The 25,929-nt window shown below is 43.1% G+C and overlaps 1 protein-coding gene across 1 annotated transcript in view; it reads left to right on the top strand.

The window, feature by feature from the left end:
* The window catches only part of ImpE1 (Ecdysone-inducible gene E1), a 202,999-nt gene that overhangs the window by 159,823 nt on the left and 17,247 nt on the right, over positions 1-25,929 (top strand). Inside the window, exon 6 of the mRNA XM_067139507.2 lies at positions 15,476-15,695. Within this exon, the coding sequence (XP_066995608.2) occupies positions 15,476-15,695 (220 nt within the window). The remainder of the gene's footprint in view (positions 1-15,475; positions 15,696-25,929) is intronic.

The raw sequence follows: 25,929 nt of genomic DNA, 5'->3' as shown, positions 1-25,929 counted from the left end.
CTAATCTTGGTACATATACACTGACTGACAGAGCAAATGCAACACCAAGAAGGAATGGTTCGAAAGGGATGACAGTTGGGAAAAAAACAGAGACGGCACGGACGAATAATTGATGTTTATTTCAAACCGATATGCAGGTTACACAATGCGCACGGCATCGACTCAGTAGGATGTAGGACCACCGCGAGCGGCGATGCACGCAGAAACACGTCGAGGTACAGAGTCAATAAGAGTGCGGATGGTATCCTGAGGGATGGTTCTCCATTCTCTGTCAACCATTTGCCACAGTTGGTCGTCCGTACGAGGCTGGGGCAGAGTTTGCAAACGGCGTCCAATGAGATCCCACACTTGTTCGATTGGTGAGAGATCCGAAGAGTACGCTGGCCACGGAAGCATCTGTACACCTCGTAGAGCCTGTTGGGAGATGCGAGCAGTGTGTGGGCGGGCATTATCCTGCTGAAACAGAGCATTGGGCAGCCCCTGAAGGTACGGGAGTGCCACCGGCCGCAGCACATGCTGCACGTAGCGGTGGGCATTTAACGTGCCTTGAATACGCACTAGAGGTGACGTGGAATCATACGCAATAGCACCCCAAACCATGATGCCGCGTTGTCTATCGGTAGGGCGCTCCACAGTTACTGCCGGATTTGACCTTTCTCCACGCCGACGCCACACTCGTCTGCGGTGACTATCACTGACAGAACAGAAGCGTGACTCATCGGAGAACACGACGTTCCGCCATTCCCTCATCCAAGTCGCTCTAGCCCGGCACCATGCCAGGCGTGCACGTCTATGCTGTGGAGTCAATGGTAGTCTTCTGAGCGGACGCCGGGAGTGCAGGCCTCCTTCAACCAATCGACGGGAAATTGTTCTGGTCGATATTGGAACAGCCAGGGTGTCTTGCACATGCTGAAGAATAGCGGTTGACGTGGCGTGCGGGGCTGCCACCGCTTGGCGGCGGATGCGCCGATCCTCGCGTGCTGACGTCACTCGGGCTGCGCCTGGACACCTCGCACGTGCCACATGTCCCTGCGCCAACCATCTTCGCCACAGGCGCTGCACCGTGGACACATCCCTATGGGTATCGGCTGCGATTTGACGAAGCGACCAACCTGCCCTTCTCAGCCCGATCACCATACCCCTCGTAAAGTCGTCTGTCTGCTGGAAATGCCTCCGTTGACGGCGGCCTGGCATTCTTAGCTATACACGTGTCCTGTGGCACACGACAACACGTTCTACAATGACCGTCGGCTGAGAAATCACGATACGAAGTGGGCCATTCGCCAACGCCGTGTCCCATTTATCGTTCGCTACGTGCGTAGCACAGCGGCGCATTTCACATCATGAGCATACCTCAGTGACGTCAGTCTACCCTGCAATTGGCATAAAGTTCTGACCACTCCTTCTTGGTGTTGCATTTGCTCTGTCTGTCAGTCAGTGTATCTCAATCCTTGGTTCATTTTACCGCAGGCCCAGGCAATCGCAGGCAACTTGGCAGATTCTACCACGCAGTCCATGAGACTCATGACCAAAGATGACAAAATTCCGGAAAGTAATTTAACAACAATCATCAACTTAGAAGAAAGGGATTCGAATACACAGCCAACGAACTAGAGAATATTTCAGCTCATCGAAAACTATCAGGTGGAAGACAGTATGGGATTTTATGTCTTGTAATATTAGTATTATTACGTGTTCAAAATATGATTGCAATCGGCCGTGCCAGAAATTACTGCGTGTTTACGTTCGGTGCTCTGTCATCCGGTTCTGTCGACTGGTACAGCAGCGCGCTTAATCTATCACTGTTCAGCCCTTGGTGACAGAGTGATTCCTTTCACCATAACATCGCTAGCCCCAGAACGATCCACACACCTTCGAATTTTTAATTCACTCTATTGTTATTGCATTTGTAGCACTCACAAATTCTCCTCTAAAATGCATCATGTCCTGTCGGTAATGCGAGACTCATGTGATGACCGTACTTGTGTTAACTGACGTGCCCCTGATGGCCACACTGTCCTCTCTCAGTTGTGATCTATAAATACTAGCGCCACCTCACCCAAGTAGAACCGCATTTTGTATATGTACAACAACAACAACAACTACTACTACTACTACTACTACTACTACTAATAATAATAATAATAATGCCAGTTTACCTGCTTGACTTCTCTTCAGTTGCAATGGCTTTTAAAAGATAAGACGACGTCAGCGTTTTTACTTAATATAGGTTCATATGTGGCAGTAAATCTACTTCAAACCCCTATTAAACGCCACTGACTGCGTTGAGATTCGATCCCACAGTCCTGAACATACAATGCAAGCGCCACACCACTTTATAACGCAGATAGTTACCTGCATGTTTAGTGAAGTCGAAGACGGTGGTGTCAACACTTACCGGATGGCCACCAAATCTCATAGTTTTGAAGCAGGATTCAGTGGTTAAAATCGTTCGAAGGTGATTTAAGTAAAATTTTGACCGATGTTTTAGGGGTTCGTTAGCTTTAAAGCATCCCAATACTGTTACTCTGTTCCGCTCCATGGCTAAATTGTTAGCGTGGTGGCCTTTGGTCACAGGGGTCCCAGGAACTTTAACCATCATTGGTTAATTTCGCTGGCACGGGGGCTGGGTGTATGTGTCGTCTTCATCATCATTTCATACTCATCAAGACGCGCAGGTGGCCTATGGGAGTCAACTCAAAAGATCTGCACCTGGCGAGCCGAACATGTCCTCGGACACTCCCGGCACTAAAAGCCATATGCAATTTCATTTACTGTTACTCTTTCTTTAATTTTATTAGATATTGTGAAACAAAGCTTGAAGTAAAGTGTTGAACTGTAGGGACACTAGTAGCTGTAATCCCGAGGGCTGGTTGGATCCTCAAAAATCACCGCCAAAGTTTAAAGGAGACCGCAAAATCCGATTGCGGTGCATTATGAAACATATAATGCATGATGAGAAGTGGAGCGGTTTGCCATTGTTTTCCTTGCCTGGCCAGAAAGTTCTTTCTTTTTTGCTAGTTGCTTTACGTCGCACCGACACAGATAGGTCTTATGGCGACGATAGGACAGGAAAGGGGTAGGAGTGGGAAGGAAGTGGTTGTGGCCTTAATTAAGGTACAGCCCCAGCATTAGCCTGGTGTGAAAATGGGAAACCACGGAAAACCATTTTCAGGGCTGCCGACAGTGGGCTTCGAACGTACTGTCTCCCGAATACTGGATACTGGCCGCACTTAAGCGACTACAGCTATGGAGCTCGGTCCAGAAAGTTCTAATGCAGCACGACGATCCGTACGAGTAACACATTTCATATCATCCCGATGCGTTATTCAGCACAGTTACTACGATAAATGAGACATTTGCTCAGACCTGTGCCATAAATACTGCATCCATCAACAAATAGTAATAGGATTACCTAATTTTTATAAGAGGACATTTTAAATTATTTCAAAATAAGCATTGGAGTCCTTCTGTACATCCCATGGCGGAAGAATTTCACTTGAAGCCGTTGCAGGCAGGGTTGCAAGGTTCCAAGTAATCTTATGAAAAATACTACGTACTGTAGAGTACGTTTTTCTTATTTGATTTTGATTTTCGACCACCTCGAGCACAGAGGCAGGTGAGTGACGTTGAACCTGGCGCACGTGAGGGACGAATCCCACAGTGACACTGGTGAGAAAGTTCGCTCTTTACGAGACCATCTACACAAGGCTAGTAGAATTTACGATCCAGCTATACTGGAGTCACAGGGTTGAAGGTCAAATAGCAATGCTATCATGATACCATGAGGTGGAGGTAGGAATATAGTATTCAACGAAAGAATGAATTCCATAATAACTTGTGCATAATGAATGAAAACTTTTTTCACGTCGAACACCAAATATCTCTCCAGTAGTATCATCTACTAATGCCCGGCGCCATGGCTAAATGTTTACAGTGCTGACCCTTGGTATAAAGATTCCCGAATTCAATTCCTGGCCGGGTCGGGGATTTTAACTTTCATTGATTATTTCCGAAGGTTCGGTAGCTGGAAGTGTTTGTGCTGTCTTCATCATTAGAATTCATCGTAGATAGGATGCCGTCCAGAAAGACCCCCAGGCCGACTGTAGGCGTCAACTCGAAAGACCTGAAGCGGTCCTCTCCGGAGGCCGCTCGTCATTATTGCCCAATAATGAGGACACTGAACTTATTAGACAAATTTTTATCGATAATGACACTGAATCTCCTAAGGAAGTAATTCTCATATTTCTAACAGGTATACTAAATTATACTCTCATGTGGATTATAACTAGCTGGCTGTTCATCTCCATTCTCCCAAAACACATTTGTGTGATTACTCAAACAGGAACACCACGTATTTGTGAGATATTTAATTTGTTCTAGTTACTTCCTTCTGCCATCACAGTCATTGTCACCAAGTCTAAACTACCAGGACACTGCAGAGGAGTTCCAAATATCCAAATATACACTGACTGACAGAGCAAATGCAACACCAAGAAGGAGTGGTTCGAAAGGGATGAAAGTTGGGGAAAAAACAGAGACGGCACGGACGAATAATTGATGTTTATTTCAAACCGATATGCAGGTTACACAATGCGCACGGCATCGACTCAGTAGGATGTAGGACCACCGCGAGCGGCGATGCACGCAGAAACACGTCGAGGTACAGAGTCAATAAGAGTGCGGATGGTATCCTGAGGGATGGTTCTCCATTCTCTGTCAACCATTTGCCACAGTTGGTCGTCCGTACGAGGCTGGGGTAGAGTTTGCAAACGGCGTCCAATGAGATCCCACACGTGTTCGATTGGTGAGAGATCTGGAGAGTACGCTGGCCACGGAAGCATCTGTACACCTCGTAGAGCCTGTTGGGAGATGCGAGCAGTGTGTGAGCGGGCATTATCCTGCTGAAACAGAGCATTGGGCAGCCCCTGAAGGTACGGGAGTGCCACCGGCCGCAGCACATGGTGCACGTAGCGGTGGGCATTTAACGTGCCTTGAATACGCACTAGAGGTGACGTGGAATCATACGCAACAGCGCCCCAAACCATGATGCCGCGTTGTCTAGCGGTAGGGCGCTCCACAGTTACTGCCGGATTTGACCTTTCTCCACGCCGACGCCACACTCGTCTGCGGTGACTATCACTGACAGAACAGAAGCGTGACTCATCGGAGAACACGACGTTCCGCCATTCCCTCATCCAAGTCGCTCTAGCCCGGCACCATGCCAGGCGTGCACGTCTATGCTGTGGAGTCAATGGTAGTCTTCTGAGCGGACGCCGGGAGTGCAGGCCTCCTTCAACCAATCGACGGGAAATTGTTCTGGTCGATATTGGAACAGCCAGGGTGTCTTGCACATGCTGAAGAATGGCGGTTGACGTGGCGTGCGGGGCTGCCACCGCTTGGCGGCGGATGCGCCGATCCTCGCGTGCTGACGTCACTCGGGCTGCGCCTAGACCCCTCGCACGTGCCACATGTCCCTGCGTCAACCATCTTCGCCACAGGCGCTGCACCGTGGACACATCCCTATGGGTATCGGCTGCGATTTGACGAAGCGACCAACCTGCCCTTCTCAGCCTCGTAAAGTCGTCTGTCTGCTGGAAATGCCTCCGTTGACGGCGGCCTGGCATTCTTAGCTATGCACGTGTCCTGTGGCACACGACAACACGTTCTACAATGACTGTTGGCTGAGAAATCACGGTACGAAGTGGGCCATTCGCCAACGCCGGGTCCCATTTATCGTTCGCTACGTGCGCAGCACAGCGGCGCATTTCACATCATGAGCATACCTCAGTGACGTCAGTCTACCCTGCAATTGGCATAAAGTTCTGACCACTCCTTCTTGGTGTTGCATTTGCTCTGTCAGTCAGTGTATTTGTCATTTCTTTGAAAGGATTATGGGCAGTAGACATTAAGATCACCAGCCACGTATACATTCTGACAATACATGTTATTGTTATAAATGTGCTAGAACACATAGAGAACCGGGCGAGTTGGCCGTGCGCGTAGAGGCGCGCGGCTGTGAGCTTGCATCCGGGAGATAGTAGGTTCGAATCCCACTATCGGCAGCCCTGAAAATGGTTTTCCGTGGTTTCCCATTTTCACACCAGGCAAATGCTGGGGCTGTACCTTAATTAAGGCCACGGCCGCTTCCTTCCAACTCCTAGGCCTTTCCTATCCCATCGTCGCCATAAGACCTATCTGTGTCGGTGCGACGTAAAGCCCCTAGCAAAAAAAAAAGAAGAACATATAGAGATTGTCTGATAGTCAGGTTATAAATTCAATATTATCCTTAAGCTTTGCAACGTGATTGTGCAAAAGTCTTAAGAAGTGATCACACTTAAGACAGCCGCTACCAGCGCTGGGATTGGAATCATAGTTCACCGAACATCACAGTTTCCCACTTGTGACGGGGTGAACTTATTTGCTTAGCTGTAAATGTGATTTCATTTCTATGGGAGATAATTGAATTGAATTGAAATTAATTGAATTTATTGATGAGCCACTGGGGCTAATGACCACCTTTTTCTAGCATCTACATTGAAAACTGTTCACAGAACTATTATTGCAGGGAGAAATGGAGAAAATTAAACTAAAATCTGAAGTTTGAAATCTGAAGAACATAAACATTATGAACAAAACCCCGACTCGTTGGCTGAATGGTCAGCGTACTGGCCTTCGGTTCAGAGGGTCCCGGGTTCGATTCCCGGCCGGGTCGGGGATTTTAACCTTCATTGGTTAATTCCAATGGCCCGGGGGCTGGGTGTTTGTGCTGTCCCCAATATCCCTGCAACTCACACACCACACATAATACTATACTCCACCACAATAACACGCAGTTACCTATACATGGCAGATGCCGCCCACCCTCATCGGAGGGTCTGCCTTACAAGGGCTGCACTCGGCTAGAAATAGCCATACGAAATTATTATGAACAAAACCTACGTAAAAATAACATACAATGGTTGACCATAAGTATTACAAACAATGAAATTGGTTGTTGGTTGCAATAAAGATCATCAACAGGTATTTTTGAGAAAAGTGATGTTGACAGAATTCATAAATCGGTGATGATTAAAGTCTTTAAAAATCTGTGATGCTGTGCAGAGGAAAGAGATAAGAGGGAAACAACGGGAAAAGCCTTGGAGGATGCCTGATTATGGGTTTCGAATTCACAATGGTGAATGTTGCCGGTCTTTTAATTTGACACCCCTAGGCCACCCGCGCGTCGTGATGAGGATGAATTGATGATAAAAACGACATATACGCCCAGTCTCCGTGCCAGCGGAAATAACCAATTATGGTTAAAATTCATGACCCTGCCGGGAATCGAACTCTGGGCCCCTGTGACCAAAGTACGCTAACCATTTAGCCATGAAGCCGCACAGCGACAGAGGTGAGGACCACCTAAAGCACACTTGGTAGGCAGCACGCGAGTGGCACCTACTAAATGAATGGAGTAACGGTTATAAGAAGCACAAAGCAATAGATGTTAGATGACGCGCGTGCTGGCAGAAGTAAAGGTGGGCTACGTGTTGGAACGTTCAATAAGTACTGCCTCTTTCCTCATGTCAATGTCTTATGGAGACGTTTCCTTGTCATGAACTTCAGAAGAAATACCAAGGTGACGATAGGTGTCTGCACTGCTCATCGACATGCATTAACCTTCAACTACGTTATTTTCTTATGTTAACATTTGAATTTAAATATAACAATTTGATTCTCCTGGAAACGTACGGAAAAATCATTATTTATCTTCTTCTTCTTCTTCTTCCTCTTCTGGTTCCTGGACTGTTTCCCTATTACTTGGTGGTCAGCCCATTTTTTGATCAGATTTCTTCAAAGACGGCAAATCTATGTGGAGGGATGTCTCCTCTAGTGCATGTTTCTCTGATTGTTGGTAGTATTGTATGTTGTGATCCAGACCCGAGCAAGAGGAATTAACCAAACGTGGCTAATATCTCCGACTCGGTCAGAAATCGAACCCACAAGTCTTGTAAGCCGAAGGCCACTACGTTGACCATTCAGCCAAACACCAGGACTTTATATAAAAATAATATTGTTCAAAAATATACCATTTCATTTTTAAAACAATACACATGTTTGTATCCTGAAAATATTCTATACTATGATTACGGATATTAATCCTAGTAATCTTATCTCCTTCCAAAATTAAGCTGTAAGAATTCAGATAGAATAAACGTTAGCTAAATGTAAACAGGTGTAGGTTTTCGTGCTTCCCCAAGAGATGGTTTGTAAGTTCACAGTAAAAACAATATATGGGCAAACAAAGTAAAATATATTCTTTCCCTACTTTTATAAATATGTATTGTTTCAAGATGTACTTTCCTGAAGCGTGAGAGTATTTTAAAATACTGTATATTGCTTGTTTGCTACACTATGGATGTAAGGTAAAATGTTCACTTATATTTCTGACGTATTCATCTACCATATACTCCAGAGTGTAACACAACTCACACAGCGTTCATTCGAATAACTATGCTATGTGTGGTTTCAGTTAATATTTAAAGCCATCGAATAAAACTCTCAACAGACGCCAGAATTTTCACCTGCTAAGTGGTTCCTTAACATACCAGTAGATCTACATTCATTAATTTAAGAATCCTTAAAAACCAGTTGACTGACATACAATATTACTATTATTATTATTATTATTATTATTATTATTATTATTATTATTATTATTATTATTATCGTAGATACGGACAGTGAAACGTTTACTTTCTGCTCCTAAGGGGCCTTCAGAGTCTACAATGAGACAACTGAAAACAACATCATGAAATGTATGCAGTATAAGAATCATGACATCCTGTTGGAATGGTTAGAAGCGTTTGGTGCTTATTTGTCTTCATTTGATATCGGAAAGCATGCATGCGTCTTCTAAATCCATTTCTTTATAATTCCACCTATTCAGGTATAGGGTGCAATTTGAGCCATCAGGGGTCGCATATTATGAGTTATTTTTCTCGATACCATACCCCCTTCTCTCCATGGTACAGCAGTTTTACTATACTGACTTTTCTATATCTTGTAATATATATTAAAATCTCATAGGGAATACTGATCTTCGTCAGATTCGTGTTGTTGCTTAAATTATGGACCTCGTCTGATATTATTGATAGGCTATGAACCATTGCATGAACTACATTTTTAATTCCAAAACGCTTACAGGTGTGTGAGACATGAGATATCACTGCCTTCTTTTAGGCTCCAAGGCTAAAAGGTGAGCGTGTTGACTGGTGGGTCAAGGTGGGCCAAGAGTTACCGGGCTCGATTCCCGGCCATGTCGGAGATTTTGACCTTCATTTGTTAATTTCAATAGATCGAAGGACTGGGTGTGTGTGTGCCGTTTTCAGCATTAGAATTCATCACAGCTAATCCTAAGATTCTGCATTTATGGCTGTGGTTACGTTAGAATTTTCCCACATTTAGACAAAGGAATGTGATAAGATTGGGCCAAATATTATCCATTTCTAGCGAAAACTTCACATCGTGTAGTTTCACTCATTTAAATATACGTATTTCAAAGTAGCTTTTTTCTAATATCAGCCTTTCTGACGAACCTAATCTATCTTCTTTTATTTTGCTTCAACCTTTGCATAGTTTCTTAATTCATTTCTTCTGTACTTCTTTCTTTGTAAACGAATGCAATATTCATGTCTTTACTTCGTCAAACGTACCCAGTGCTCCGTTCAAATGAGCTTCACATCCCTTTGTTCAGCTGAATGGTACTGACACGCAGCCAATCACAGTCCATTATACAGGACAAATGAAAACAAAGTTTTGAAAAATATGCACGTCCTCGCACTGTTGATTGTATCGCTCTTCCTGTAGACGGCAGCAGTAACTTGACTCATACAAACAAGTTCCCGTACCACCTATATCCTGTCAGCACTACGTGCTTCGACTTGGAAAATTATTTCTTAATTGCCTGAACAGTTCACAATACAGAGCAAACCACTCCAGAAACTCATTAGACCTAGCCTCCTCCTGTAAGTTATACGACAAGAACGAACAGCTGCTAAATATGATGAGAGTAAGATTTAGGAATGTGCGTATTCTAATTTTGAAGGGAAAATGCACTGAACTGAAATCAATGTCTGGAAATAACATTAGTGTCGATATTTTTACGTCATCAAGGAAATGTTTTAAAACACAATTACGCATTAGACATTAATGTATATTTATCGCCAATTATCAAGAATATCTTCTTACTGATATCGTCATATATTGCTGTAGAAATAATTTAAATTATATTATGTCATCTTCCTTCCTTTTTCTCAGTTAAATGGAGTCACCTCTACATGCGGATTAGATTCAGATTTCCCAGTATCCAGTGTTCGGGAGATAGTAGGTTCGAACCCCACTGTCGGCAGCTCTGAAAATGGTTTTCCGTGGTTTCCCATTTTCACACCAGGCAAATGTTGGGGCTGTACCTTAACTAAGGCCACGGCCGCTTCCTTCCCACTCCTAGCCCTTTCCTGTCCCATCGTCGCCGTAAGACCTATCTGTGTTGGTGCAACTTAAAACAACTAGCAAAATTTTTTAGATTTACGGCTAGATGCCCTTTCAGACGCCTACCCAATGTGGAGGGATGTCTCCGTGGTGATTGGTAGTGTGATGTGTTTTATTTATATGAAGTGATGTGTATTAAGATGAACAAAAAACTCAGTCCCCGAGCAAGCGACATGAATCATATGCGGCTAAAATCCCAGCCCTACCGAAAATCGAACCCGAAACCCTCTGAATGTAATACAGTAGAGTCTCGATCATCCGACCTAAACGGGACCTGGAGTACGTCGGATAACCGAAAATGTCGGATAATACAGAATAACATTGAAAATGAATTGAAACAAACAGGAAGGCTATACTGTATTACTATGTTTTACGGTACTCTATTTATTGACCTTTAAATTCAATTGTGCAGTAGATGCAGTACTGAACGAAAACATTCCAAATGTCTTAGGAAAAGAAACTTGTCAATAATGTCTCGTTGGCTGCTGATTCACGTTTTCTTGCTGCGAGATCCCGCCATCGACGATAATCGTTCACTGTGAGTCATCGTTTTCTCCTTTTGTTCCGCAATGCCTCGTTCTTGTTGTTGTTGTTCTTCTTCTTCATCCTTATTTTCGTTAGCATTCACAAAACCAATAATATCAGGGTCAGTTAGTTCAAATAGCTGATCTTGTGCACACTACTTGCTTACATCTTGAGTCGTAGCATCCTCACAGCCAGGAATGCAGTTCAGTAAGGGAACAATGTTGTCCCACCTCCTCTCGATGTTCAAACTCACTCAACAATATGTTCCATGACTTTCTAACGTCGTCATTTCAACTTTTTCCCAAGATTTCGCTATCCAGTATGTCACGTCTTTCATGTTGTTTCGCTTTAATTTTTCTATCATGTCCTTGCCATTGACCATTTTCTCTATCAGGGATGAAAGGAGTTTCCTCCGATATTTCCTCTTCAATGTTTCCAGTACACCTTGGTCCATTGGCGGCTTAATGACGTCACGTTAGGAGAGAGGAACATGACTTTGATGTCACCATTTCTAAGTTGCTCTTCATTTGGGTGTGATGGAGCGTTGTCTAGTAGAAGAAGAGCTTTTCTATGGAGATTGTTTGAAGCTAGAAATGCTTCTACATCTGGAAGAAACTGTGTAAAGAACAGTATTTTAAGAAGTCATCAGACATCCAGACAGCCTTCTGATTCATGTAATGGACTGGAAGAGCATTAACGGAAATATTTTTTAATGCCGTAGGCTTCTTTGCTTTACCGATCATAAGCAATTTTACTTGTAAGTTCCCAGTAATATTACTACAGGCAAGAACAGTAACTCTTTCCTTACTACGTTGTAGCCAGGTGCAGACGTCTTGGCTTGGGCTGAGAGAGTTTTGATGGCAGCATCTTGAAATTCAGTCCAGTCTAATCACAATTAAAAATCTGATCACCGGTTTAATCTTTCAGCAAGAATTATTTCTTGAAATTCCTTTTTAAATTTCACGATCTCATCGGATTTAGCTGACAGTTTTTCTACACAGATATTAAGCTGCCCAATGCCGTACCGTTTTTTCCAGCGATCAAGCCACCCGGCACTGGCAGTAAAATTAGGGTCCCCTTCATTAAACTCCTTCTGGAAATAACACTGCCATTTCTTGCAGAATGGGGCCAGATTGACAAGCCCTTTTCCAGGTTTTGAGCGAACCAAAGGAATAGTGCTTCACTTCCTTTTTCGTACTCACATTATTCTTCATTTTTTAAAATTTTCAGTGCATTACTTGTTGCTCCGGTAGAGCACCACTTTTCAATTTATTCCCTCTTATGTTTCCAGTCTCCCTCTGTAACACGTCCAAGACCATAATCTGAAGCCACTTTTGAAGAGTTTCCCCTTTGTCCAGTCTCTTTAACCCACTCAACTTGTCTTCCACAGAAACAATCACTTTCTTCTGTTTACTCGCCATACTCACGGAGGATATGAAAACTATAACATCCGCGCCCAACCAATACTACACTGAACAATCCTACCGCATGACTGCCAGTGCTTGTCCCATGGTCGCACCCTCCACACAGGGTGACTCAAAATTGCCTCCACCTAAAGTTCAAATTAAGCATACCAGTGTCGGATAACACGGAAGGTCGGATAAGCGAAGGTCGGTTGAGGGAGACTCTACTGCAGTCGTCCCACTCCGTGGCTAACTGGTTAGCATGCTCGCCTTTGGTACAAGCTGCCCCAGGTTTGAATATTGGTCGGGTTAGCGATTTTAACCTTCATTGGTTATTGGATATGGCGCGGGAACTGGGTGTTCATGCCGTCTTCAGTATTAAATTTCATTAGATTAGTCTCAGTAATAATAATAATAATAATAATAATAATAATCGTATGGCCTCAGCTACCGTGTGCAGACATTTCAATTTGACGCCATCTGGCTGTCTGCTCGTCAATTTCGACGTTCCGTTTTACTCTAGGCCCACTAGATGGCAGACCGATTAAACCGAAACTCTCTTGGGCGTCTATGGCTGAGATTTAATGAATTTTGTCGGGTAAATGCCAAATGTGTCACCAGACATCTTTTACATGTCGACATCGTACGACATGGAGTGTCGAATGGACTTTTTTCCGCCCTTCAAAAATCCGACTACCTCTGCCGGGTTGGAACCCGCTATCTTGGGATCGGGAGGCCGACACTCTACCACTGATCCACAGAGGCAGCTATTAGCCGCAGTGATCACGTGATACACATCCAATTAGGGCCCCATCTCAACAGATGTGCAGGTATGGATGTCAACACGATAGTCCAGTAACAGGCCTCTCTGGAGGCCACGCACCATTCTTCTTATTATTACTATAATATTCTATTATTATTATTATTATTATTATTATTATTATTATTATTATTATTATTATTATTATTATTATTATTATTATTATTATTATCATCATCATCATCATCTGCTTACCCTCCAGGTTCGGCTTCTTCCCTCGGACTCAGCGAGGAATCCCACCTCTACCGCCTCAAGGGCAGTGTCCTGGAGCTTCAGACTCTTGGTCGGGGGATACAACTGGGGAGAATGACCACTACCTCTCTTCCCTTAAAAAGTCTTCAAAGATACTGATGAAATATATTGACTTAAACAATGGTTGCACATGATTTGGTAGATGTAATGACTCCTTATATTCACAGTAACAGGACACGATAGGACAAAAGGGGCTGACGGCGTCAATAAATAATAATAATAATAGTAATAATAATAATAATAATAATAATAATAATAATAATAATAATAATAATAATAATAATAATAATAATAATAATAATAATAATGTCCGCCTCTGTGGTGTAGTGGTTAGCGCGATTAGCTGCCACCCCCGGAGGTCCGGGTTCGATTCCCGGCTCTGCCACGAAATTTGAAAAGTGGTACGGGGGCTGGAACGGGGTCCACTCAGCCTCGGAAGGTCAACTGAGTAGAGGTGGGTTCGATTCCCACCTCAGCCATCCTCGAAGTGGTTTTCCGTGGTTTCCCACTTCACCTCCAGGCGAATGCCGGGATGGTACCTAACTTAAGGCCACGGCCGCTTCCTTCCCTCATCCTTGCCTATCCCTTCCAATCTTCCCATCCCCCTACAAGGCCCCTGTTCACCATAGCAGGTGAGGCCGCCTGGGCGAGGTACTGGTCATACTCCCCAGTTGTATCCCCCGACCAAGAGTCTGAAGCTCCAGGACACTGCCCTTGAGGCGGTAGAGGTGGGATCCCTCGCTGAGTCCGAGGGAAAAGCCGAACCTGGAGGGTAAACAGATGATGATTATGATGATGGTAATAATAATAATAATAATAATAATAATAATAATAATAATCGTATGGCCTCAGCAACTGTGTGATGGCATTTTTATTTGAAGCTTTTCTGGCTGCCTATGCGTCAGTTACGATGTTCCATTTTATTCTGCCACTTGAAAGATTAAACTGGATATCTCTCGCTGGTCTGTGTCCGAGGTTTAGTTAATTTGCTCTGGTGAACACCAAATGTATCACCAGGTAGCTTTTACATGCCCATATCGTATGACTGGAGTGTCGAATGGACATTTTGCCATCCTTCCCTTCCGGCTTTAAACGCACTATCTTTTGATGCGGAGGCCGAGACTGTGCCACTGAACCACAGAGTGATCTTTAGTGCTAGACCCATTGAAACAGCAATCATCATTATTATCATCTCTAATGGAACAAAACATAAACTTGCTGAAAATGTAAAATCTCTCCTAGTCTTCGCTAAAATATATCATGTCAACTCCCAATATTAATTTAAATCACATGAGTTCGTAACTGAGTTCGAAGAAGCAGCATCGTAGGCCTATTTTCTTCTTCCATTCATTGATATAATTAATGGAACTGTGTTTTATAAATTCATATTGAACAATGAGATTGAATCCATGACTTCTATTATTAGAAACGCCTAATAAAATGTCCATCGTCCAAAGTTCAATATTTTCAGAAATTTTATTTCACTCTTATGTTATAACTTGTGACTGTAATTTAAAAGAATGTGATAATTTAAATGTTTTCTAGTAAATTCCTGAAACCTACGGTATGCGAGCTTTTATATAAATTAAATGGTGCAAAAAGAAAACGTGGAAACTTCAGCATAATCAAACATATAATTTACAAGTTGGTGAGTGTGTCGAACACTTAGAACACTATCTGTAAAAACGAACTATTTTTCCACTTATAATTGTTCATTTTCTACGTTCATTTTACAGGTACTTTATAGTGTTCTAGTAATATATGCGTGTTCAACTGGCTCAAAAGCTTATAAGTTATATTAAGTGAGTCCACAGTTCAAAGTAATGGCTTCATTATTAAAACATTACCAAAGAGAATTTGCGACACTAAACCTCAAGTAAATAATATTTATTGCAAAGTTAATGTATTTTGACAAACAGTTCATTTGGTGGGTTTATTTCAGTGCCGTGCGTCTGGGGCATGCATCAGCTGGTTCTTCGTCTGTGATGGACGACGGGATTGCACAGACGGATCAGACGAAGAGTGCAGCGGGGACTCATGTCCATCCCAAGCTTTCCGCTGCGGCCTGACCGGTGTGTGTGTATCCCGAGCCGGTCGGTGTGACGGCGTGCTGGACTGTCCTGCAGGAGAAGACGAAGCTGGCTGTACCCCTGCAAGGGGCCGTGAGTATCTCCATTACTAAAAAGAATGGGCATAGCCTGCCACATATTCCGACGATACGTGTATACTAAACATATGACAACTGCTAAAGTTACGTTAGTTAACAAGGGCTGCGACCAGTTACATCTATTATGCTTCTCTCACATACTTATTATTATTATCATCATCATCATCATCATCTGTTTACCCTCCAGGTTCGGCTTTTCCCTCGGACTCAGCGAGGGATCCCACCTCTACCGCCTCAAGGGCAGTGTCCTGGAGCTTCAGACTCTTGGTCGGGGATACAACTGGGGAGTATGACCAGTACCTCGCCCAGGCGGCCTCACCTGCTATGCTGAACAGGGGCCTTGTAGAGGGATGGGAAGATTGGAAGGGATAGGCAAGGATGAGGAAAGGAAGCGGCCGTGGCCTTAAGTTAGGTACCATCCCGGCATTCGCCTGGAGGTGAAGTGGGAAACCACGGAAAACCACTTCGAGGATGGCTGAGGTGGGAATCGAACCCACCTCTACTCAGTTGACCTCCCGAGGCTGAGTGGACCCCGTTCCAGCCCTCGTACCACTTTTCAAATTTCGTGGCAGAGCCGGGAATCGAACCCGGACCTCCGGGGGTGGCAGCTAATCACGCTAACCACTACACCACAGAGGCGGCTTATTATTATTATTATTATTATTATTATTATTATTATTATTATTATTATTATTATTATTATTATTATTTAAACGTCGCACCGACACAGATAGACCTTATAGCAAAGATGGGGGAACGAAAGGCCTCCTAGTGGGAAGGGAGCGTCTGTCGCCTTAAATAAGGTACAGTCCCAGCATTTGTCTGGTGTAAAATGGGGAAACAGGGGGAAATCATCCACGGGGATACCGGCAGTGGGGTTCGAACCTACTATCTCCAGAATGCAAGCGCACAGCAGCGGGCCCCTAACCTCAAGTTTCAGTTGTGTTTACCAGTTTCATCTGCTCTCTCAAAGCCTATATCTAACTGTAAAATCTTTGAAGAAAGGTGTAGCACTTGATCAAAGGAGCTATTGACCTCTAACAGTGTAAAATTATTAAAGTTATTTCTTCTCGGTTGTTGAGAATTTCTGACAAGATTCTAAGACAAGAGCGTACGGAGCGAGTTGTCCGTGTGATTAGGGGCGTGCAGCTGTGGGCTGGTCTTCGGGAGGTAGGGGTTCGAACCCCACTGTCGGTAGCCTGAAGATTGTTTTCCATGGTTTCCCATTTTCATACCAGGCCAATGATGGGGCTTTACCTTAATTAAGGCCACGGCCTGTTCCTTCCCACTCCTAAGCCTTTCCTATCCCATCGCCGCCATAAGATCTATCTGTGTCTGTGCGACGTTAAGTAACTTGTAAAGAAGAAAGACAAGAGTGTGGCGGGCAAGTCAGGGACCAAGATAAGAGGAAACAGAAGAACTATACTCCATGAGTCGCTCAGAGAAGCACGTAAGAGTTTGAAATTCACAAGTTATCATAGAGAAATGTGGTGTAGTTTGTGAGTGACCAGTTTGCATTCACTCCGTGCATTCCACACTATTATTTTGGTGACAGATCCTATACTCGATACGTGAGCTGTGTTCTTACATTTACATGCTCAACAACGTATCAATTTACAATATTAAAAGTTGACTTGGAATATCTCAGGCTTAGCTGAGACTGAATAAGTATAATTGGTAGATGTTTAACTGAATATAAGATCGTTCCTAGCCCCGAGCTAGTGCAGCTTTTTTCAGACACATTCCCAATGGCGGTGAGCTACGTGCATCTTTTCAACCACATACATTCCTGCCAACCTTAAATTTCTGGCAGTTCCCTGAACCGAACCCGGGCCTCCGAGGATGACAGGTAATAGTTCTAACCCATTACATTATGGTGGTGGACACAGGTAAAGCTGACGATATGCTCTTTCAAGTTCCATAATTAAATTCTATCATTTAACGATGGGCATTACGAATCAGTGCACTTCATTTTTAGATATAACTATTGTTACACATTTTGCGATTCAGTGACACTTTAATCTTTGTACATCAAAATGTTATTAGTGTTGGTAAGGCAGGTTTAATTTTTACCTGTTAGTTTCCCTTATGTTACACTAAAACCAAACCAAACCCCACGGCACTTAACGAACTTGAAAGGGACTTGGCCTGCCCAGCGACCGCTGCTTAGCCCGAAGGCCTGCAGATTACGAGGGGTCGTGTGGTCATCACGACGCATCCTCTCGGCCGTTATTCTGGGATTTCGAGACGGGGGCTGCCATCACACCGTCAGATAGCTCGTCATTTCTAATCACGTAGGCTGAATGGATATCGAACCAGTCCTCAGGTCGAGAGAAAAATCCCTGGCCTGGCCGGGAATCGAACCCGGGGCCTCGGGGCGAGAGGCAGGCACGCTACCCCTACACCACAGGGCCGGCTTATGTTACACTGCCTGACCAAAAAAATTAAAGAACCCAGAAAGTGATGAGGAAACGAATTGGAACTTCACTTATTGAGAAGGTATGTGATTTTATTTCCAGTGATTACAAAATCGAGTCATATTTACAAAAGAACTTGGCAGTACGAACCCATTTACCAGTATGACGTTGAAACCCCTCTGGCCTGAATCCGTGCGCTGATTCGGTTGGGAATGGTTTCATAAAACCGCTGTGCCCACTCCTGAGGCTAGCTGGTCCACAACTGTTGTATATCGTGGATACTGGCACTGGGACAGAGCTGGTCTCACACATGTTCTATCGGGGACAGAACTGGGGATCTTGCTGGCCAGAGGAGTAACTCAACATCACGCAGACAGTTCATAGACACACTTGCCGTGTGTGGAAGAGCATTGCCCTGTCGAAAAATGGCACCACGATTCTGTCGCATGAGAGGTAACACACGAGGACGCAGGATGTCCGTGACGTACCATTCTGCCGTCAGAGTTTCCTCAGCTGTGACCTGAAGTCATACCTGATGGCTCACCACACCATGACGCCAGGAGTAACACCGCTGTGCCTCTCCAAAACATGGGAAGAATGGGACCTCTCTCAGGTCGCCGCCATACTTCCAGACTTGCAGACGATGATCATCCGGGGCAGTGCAGAACAGCGATTCATCGCTGAAGACAATGCGGCATCCATGCTTCAAGGTCACGGCACCACTCCAAACGCAGCCGTTTGTGTCATGGTGTTACCGGTCGCCAAGTCCGTCTGCTGCTAGTCTCCGACCAATGCTGTGAGATGACACAGAATGTTGCGTGCAGTCCATTACTTGTTCTCGGATGGCAGGAGCAGATATGAAGGGGTTACGATATGCTTGGTGCATGAAACGGCGATCCTTCCTTGTGGTGGTCAGACGCGGTCGACCGGAACCTACACGATGAGTATACCTGCTCTCACGCTCCCATGCAGTCGAACATCAGACCACTGTCACATCCGAATGCCACATAAATCTCGATATTGCACGATTTATGGTTGAAAAACTCACTGGGCTGGATTTCCACCTTACCTGTATAAAAGAACATTATCGAATGTGGCTTGAGGATGTCTCTTAGTGCACATACCCTCCCCCAAAGGAGGTCTTCTTCAACATTGCCAGACATGATTCTGCTGAAAGGGAACATCGAGCTTTTCTCCATGTAAATGACATTGTTCTCACATGGCGAAGTAGTTTCATAGTTTCATGCAGCTAGTTTCTTTGAAATAGTTGCTCCACTAACAAATTTGTGAGATCTGATACTTTGCCAAGTAAAGGAATAACCTACCACATCATATTTTGTCTTTTCCAGCACAGAGTGGCTTTTGGGAACTGTCTGTTACATCAAAAGTCAAGGGACAGAAGCTAACGGTGACCGTTCACTCTGTTTCTCTATAATAGGAAATACTTGGACTTCAATAAATGAGTGGTTTTGTATACTGTATTATGGATACTCTGAATCCACCTAGTTCTCAGCCGAGTCTCAAAGTGATTACACATTATGTTTTTCCGCATGGTCCAGTTACAACTCGAAAGACTTCCGATTCATCAATGAACACTTCTCAGCACAGATTAAGGAGACATACAATTTCAGTGGTTCCTTACGAGAGCTAAATAACTGACAGCACTCGAGGTCGAAGGCAGTAATGCCACAATGAAACACATAACCCATGATTACTGTATCTGGATTTGTCATGTATAAACTTAAGAGGCATATTGACGATTCAAATGTGACAGGTCCAATGAAATCTGCATGCTTTATAAGACGTCCCCATATAAAATAGGAGTTTTATCTGTACGTTGGTCAGAATTAAAAATAACGGGCGATTTGGCCGTGCGGTTAGGAACGCGCAGCTGTGAACTCGCATCCAGGAGATAGTGAGTTCGAACCCCACTGTCGGCAGCCCTGAAGATAGTTTTCCGTGGTTTCCCATTTTTACACCAGACATATGCTGGGGCTGTACCTTAATTAAGGCCACGGCCTCTTCTTTCCCATTGCAATGCGTTTCCTGTCCCATCGTCGCCATAAGACCTATCTGTGTCGGTGTGACGTAAAACAAATAGGAAAAATACAAAGAATTAAAAAAATGTTTTTTAAGAATCCTTCATGTCCGCTGTTAGAAGGAAATATAGCTTTTATTTTTCCGTCATCTCTGTCTGTCTATCTGTCTGTTTGTAGGGCCGATGACCTCGATGTTAGACCCCTTTAAACAACAAGCATCATCATGAATTTAATGAAAATCGTATATAAAGTAGGGGAAAAGGGTGCTACACTTTAGACTATAAATAATTGTATTCATGCTGAGTGAAACGGTAGTTTCAGGGCCTAAAAGTTTAGTCTTATACATCTGTATTATTAGTGTTCCTATCGATAAATACTACATAAAAACGTTATACAGAATACAATTTCCGATCATTTATGTCTTACACAGTTTTACTGTGCCGGTTGTCACAACAGTGATATTAATGAATTTAGATTTTTGTTGCTTAGTTCATGTGAACGCCAAGGCACGGGGAAATGGGGGAACGGGATTAAATGAAAATCGGGTCGTAAAGTCGCGGAATTAGGCAGTACAGCCTTGCCTATAAATAATTTTGTTCACGCTGGGTAAAATGGTAGTTTAGTGGAAAGCCTTAAATATACTTTCCAAATATCTTTTATTAGTTGTCCTATCGATAAATAATACATAACTAAAGTTATACATAATACAATTTGCGATCTTTTATGTCCTTTACAGGGTTACCGTGCCGAGTTCGATAACAGAATTCATTAATTCAGAATTTTGTTGCTCAGTCTATATCAACGCCGAGCAGCGCATCGTGTTAACTAGCGGTATTGGTAGTTTTGTCGCGATTGTGAGGTAAGAAATCGCGTGATCATCAGCCCATATCGACGAGGAAAATTGTGAAGATAATAATAATAATAATGGCATGTGGCGTCCGAAGAGGCCTGGTGCAGGTCTTTCGAGTGGACGTCATATAGGCGACCTGCGCGCCTATGAGGATGAGACCCTACATATGATGAGTTGTAATGATGAAGACAGAACACACATTCACCTCCCGAGTGGTTGGAATTAAGTAATGAAGGTTAATCACTCACTCACCTGGCCGGGAATAGAACTTCCACTCACATTAGATGCTCTAATATCAGAGATTCGGAAGAAATCTAAATATGAAGGCATTCAACATCGAAAGCCCATAATACTGATCATCAATAACTTTACATTGACTACTAATTTCTGTGATGTGCTTTGTCTCATCTGCTGCCACTCATCTCCGATAGATGGGATTACTGCTGCCTCCCGAATAGAACAGCCTGACTCAATATTGGCGGGAAGTAGCTGGGGAGGTAGATAACTCCTCTGGTTCATACATGTTCTGATACGTGACACACTGGTTCATCATAGTATTCCAACTACTCGATGTCTGCTCCGAAGTACTGATACGAAAGGGGAGTGTGAGTACTTACTGGAAAACGGCAGAGGAGTGTTCAGCGCTGACTGTGCCCGGGTCGTTCCAGCTGTGGGACTTGGTACTGTTAGAACGTCAGCGTAGTACAGTTCGTCTAAAGTGAGAAACTGTGTCCTTTTCCATATGATCGAACATTTTCATCTGATAACATTGCTTTAAAACGTAAGGTTCCAGTCTGTTAATATTGTATTGTAATGACCTATGTCGAGTTCAGTTAAATATTTGTCCGTGTCTGTTACAGCATCACAGGAAAATGGACGAGTGGATTCTAATGAAACTTCGTATTTCACTTTAGAATAAGGCCGAGTAGGATTTTAGTTATAAGTTATTCAAAAAATTTCACAAGCCGCTGACTGAGGAGGCATCCCGCAGAATCTGGGGAACAATGTGAACTGTGGGAAAAAGTGTCAACGTAAACATTCTCCCGTCAAGGACGGTTACTGGAGCTAGTATAAGTATTTACGACTTTCGAACGTAATGGATAATTTTGTTTTACATTGCTCCTTATAAATTCATCAAGCATCACCGTTTCATTCGAGAAATGTTAATAATATTTTGCTTAACGTTTTTTTTCTTTCAGAATATTGTTCACAATTTAAAGGCCACCCGTTCAGTCGCCCATGAGAATTTGCATAATGAGGTTTTCTGGATAAAGAGAACGACCGCAACTATTTACTCTCATGACCCAAGGAATTTCAGCACCACATCAATCCCTAGTCTTAGTTTTGTCTTCATATTCATATTTAAAATTAGTATTACGACCTCATGACAAGTGTTATTACAAGTTGTGCATTCTTAGGTATTGTATTATTTATAAGAAGCATAACACACTTGGTTAATTTCCATATTTCCAAATGACTAATGGCAGATGCGACTGACTTATGCAGGATATATGGAACGAGGACATCAATGTAAGGAACTGCCAATATATTACCACAGGACGTCTGGTATCAAAGGATTGCTCTCCATATTAGTCACGGGTAATGTTTTGGGTATAATTTTCCGCTCTGTTTAATCACAGACCAACCTGAGGTCTGTTTTGCTATGAATAAGGCTATAATCAGGGGAAGCAGGTACCATGTCCCGCCAGGAACTTGAGTCTAATGTCCGCTTCTAAGATTTTTTTAATTTTACATTTTCCTTTACGCCGCACCGACACAGATGGGTCTTACGGTGACGATGGGACAGGAAAGGGCTAGGAGTGGAAAGGAATCGGCTGTAGTCTTAATTAAGGTACAGCCCCAGCATTTGCTTGGTGTGAAAAGAGAAAACCACGGAAAAGCATCTTTTGGGCTGCCGACAGTGGGGTTCGAACCCACTATCTCCCGAATGCAAGCTGATAACTATGTGACCAAAGCCTCGCGGCGACTTGCTCGGTTCTAAGATAACGAATAGTGCTGCAGAACAGAAGAAAATTTAGTCACATCAACATAGAGGCATGTAAGTTATAATACTTATAATATATCTGTGATAACTCTTCATGAAGTGGGATAAACGGATGGAAATTGTTTCAAATCCTAAGTTTCATGATGTTGAACAGGCGTCGTTATGAAGATAGACAATCATGTGATCTCGAATTTCACATTACGCTGTTATGATATGCTGTCGTAATATTTAACATCCAATAACAAGGATGTGTGTCCTCAGGAAAGGCCTAGTGCGGGTATTTCGATTTGACGCCTACAGGCAAACTGATCCTTTATGACGATGGGACCCTTAGCTATGATGAATTCTTATGCTGAAGACGGCAAATACGCCTAGTCCCCGAGCCACCGGAATTAACCAATGAAGTTTACAGTCACCCACCCAGCCGTGAATCGAATCCGGGACCCCTTTTATCAATGGCCAGCATTCTGAACATTGTTTTAACATCTACATTTATTGATACAACATGTCTATGAAACTATGAATTACTCCTAAGGGTAGAGGTGAAGTGATAAACAACGCAGATGACGTATGGAGAACGTGAATATAGACATAATTCCGAGAAATGTGAAGTTGCAGAGGTGAGATAAATTCTGCCTTTGATACCCAGTTCGAAATGTATTCATCTTCAATGGTCTCCCTTCCTACCAGTATAGCAATAGTAAGGTACAGACTATCTACAGTCTACGGTACACTCCCTGATAGATCCGGAAATGCCATTCCCAGCAGTCATACATTAGTGAAACAGAATGTCATTTCCATAGACATCTGGATATTATAAACTCCATGACAGTGGAGATTTCGACACCTGATTCTCATTTGAATTCTATGACGCCCATGCTACTGACGTTGTAGACATCTAATACTGTGACGTCCATACCACCGGATTTGTGTACAACTAGCAGTCATCTGGATACTATGATGACCATGTCACCAGCACCTGATAGTCATCTGTATACTGTGACGTCCATACCACTGAAATTATGGACACCTCATACGAATTTAAACATTAAATAAGTCCATGTCATTTTATCCTTGAAGCGATTTCAAGTCTCTGGCTTTATTTTATTGTTTATTATTATTATTATTATTATTATTATTATTATTATTATTATTATTATTATTATTAATTGAAACAAATTCTTCAGCATTATGATGAAATATGCTATCTCCAGAAGTACCAGTGGTCGATTATCTGTAAAAGCTGAATAAAACTAGTATTGTTGTTGTGCTGTTCTACCTTAGAGGGTTATTTATCATAACTTTCATAACATAACCATTTAAATGTCCTAATTCAGTTACACTAATCGTCTTAAGTTATTATTTCCAGAAATACACATTACAGTTTAATTTTTTTTTGCTAGGGGCTTTACGTCGCACCGACACAGATATGTCTTATGGCGACGATGGGATAGGAAAGGCCTAGAAGTTGGAAGGAAGCGGCCGTGGCCTTAATTAAGGTACAGCCCCAGCATTTGCCTGGTGTGAAAATGGGAAACCACGGAAAACCATTTTCAAGGCTGCCGATAGTGGGATTCGAACCTACTATCTCCCGGATGCAAGCTCAAGTTTAAATTTATACTCCTCTTTCTCTCCCTTTATAACACATTATATACACGTTCTTTAAGTGCATAGCCTAGAATGTGAGTTAGGAGATTCAGAAACAGAACATACATGTTTTAGTAAATAAAATTCAGGAAACTCAATCGTAAAAAATTACCAGTGTTTCGCCCCAGTGCGGCATGGGCTCATCAGTTGGATACCGCACCTTACCAAGACACTGGCCGGCTAGCACGCCGGTAGGACACCACTGCAAGCTATACGTGTGATAAGCACAATGCAGTGCCGACGTACTAGGGGAGAATTGCATCTCCACTTGCTACTATATATGCCCCCCCCCCCGGGCTAGTATGACGAAAACTGTTATGTTATATGTTAGGTGTTCAAATACGAACAAATTACGTCATGTTCGCAATGCAATACAGACCTAATTTTTAAATAAATTTTGAAACAATATACTGTAAAACTTCAGAGCAATTGATAACACTTGCTGTAGAATGCTTTACTGGTTGACACTGTATTGCTGTTGTTTTGTTTCGTTTACTCCATGTAAGGTACATCGTCGTCAACAGCCCCATGTTCATTGCGTGTAAACCAGCGCAGCTGACAGATGTATAAGTAATAAATGGAGGCTAGTGTTAGGAAGGAAGCAACTGTGGCGTGTTTATGTTAGATACCATTCCAACATTCCCCTTGGGGTGAAGTGTGTAATCACGGAAAAACCACATCTATTAAGACCGAGACTGCAATTTATGTGTTATGTTACTTTTCATCTGAGTTCTCAGGCTTAAGGATTCCCATTTCATATCTCAAACTGTCTAAATTTAGTTACATAATGGGCAACATTCCGGCCAACCTGTAGCGAAACAACCGTGTTTAACTCGAGGAAACGACGGGGAATATATACCTGGTTGAAATGTAGACGGAGTTGTGTCCTAGGTAGTTATTAATCCCGTCGACAGACCGCTTGAATATCCACTACCTACATATGCCCACAATCTGACCTACAGCTTCTTGTTTTTCGATTGTTTCATTCCTGCTCCCTCTATTTGTGAAATCAATGCAGAGATTCCAGAGAACTGATCCATCCGTTTTAGCACAATCACAAGTAGACCTAATATGAGTTTCGTTTTAATTACTTCAAGTACGTTGTGTACATTTATATAAAATATCATAGAGTATTGCTGTGTGTATTATCAATTCAAGATGATCATCAATAATGATTTTAGACAATACCACAGGTGTAGGAGAATCACGAGACCATATTTTGTACTGTTTGGTAACGTTTATTTAGTCGCAATAAGTTTTAAGCGGTGATT

This window comes from Anabrus simplex, chromosome 2 (assembly GCF_040414725.1).
Source record: "Anabrus simplex isolate iqAnaSimp1 chromosome 2, ASM4041472v1, whole genome shotgun sequence".
Classification (NCBI taxonomy): domain Eukaryota; kingdom Metazoa; phylum Arthropoda; class Insecta; order Orthoptera; family Tettigoniidae; genus Anabrus; species Anabrus simplex.
This window is presented reverse-complemented; position numbering and strand designations above follow the sequence as displayed.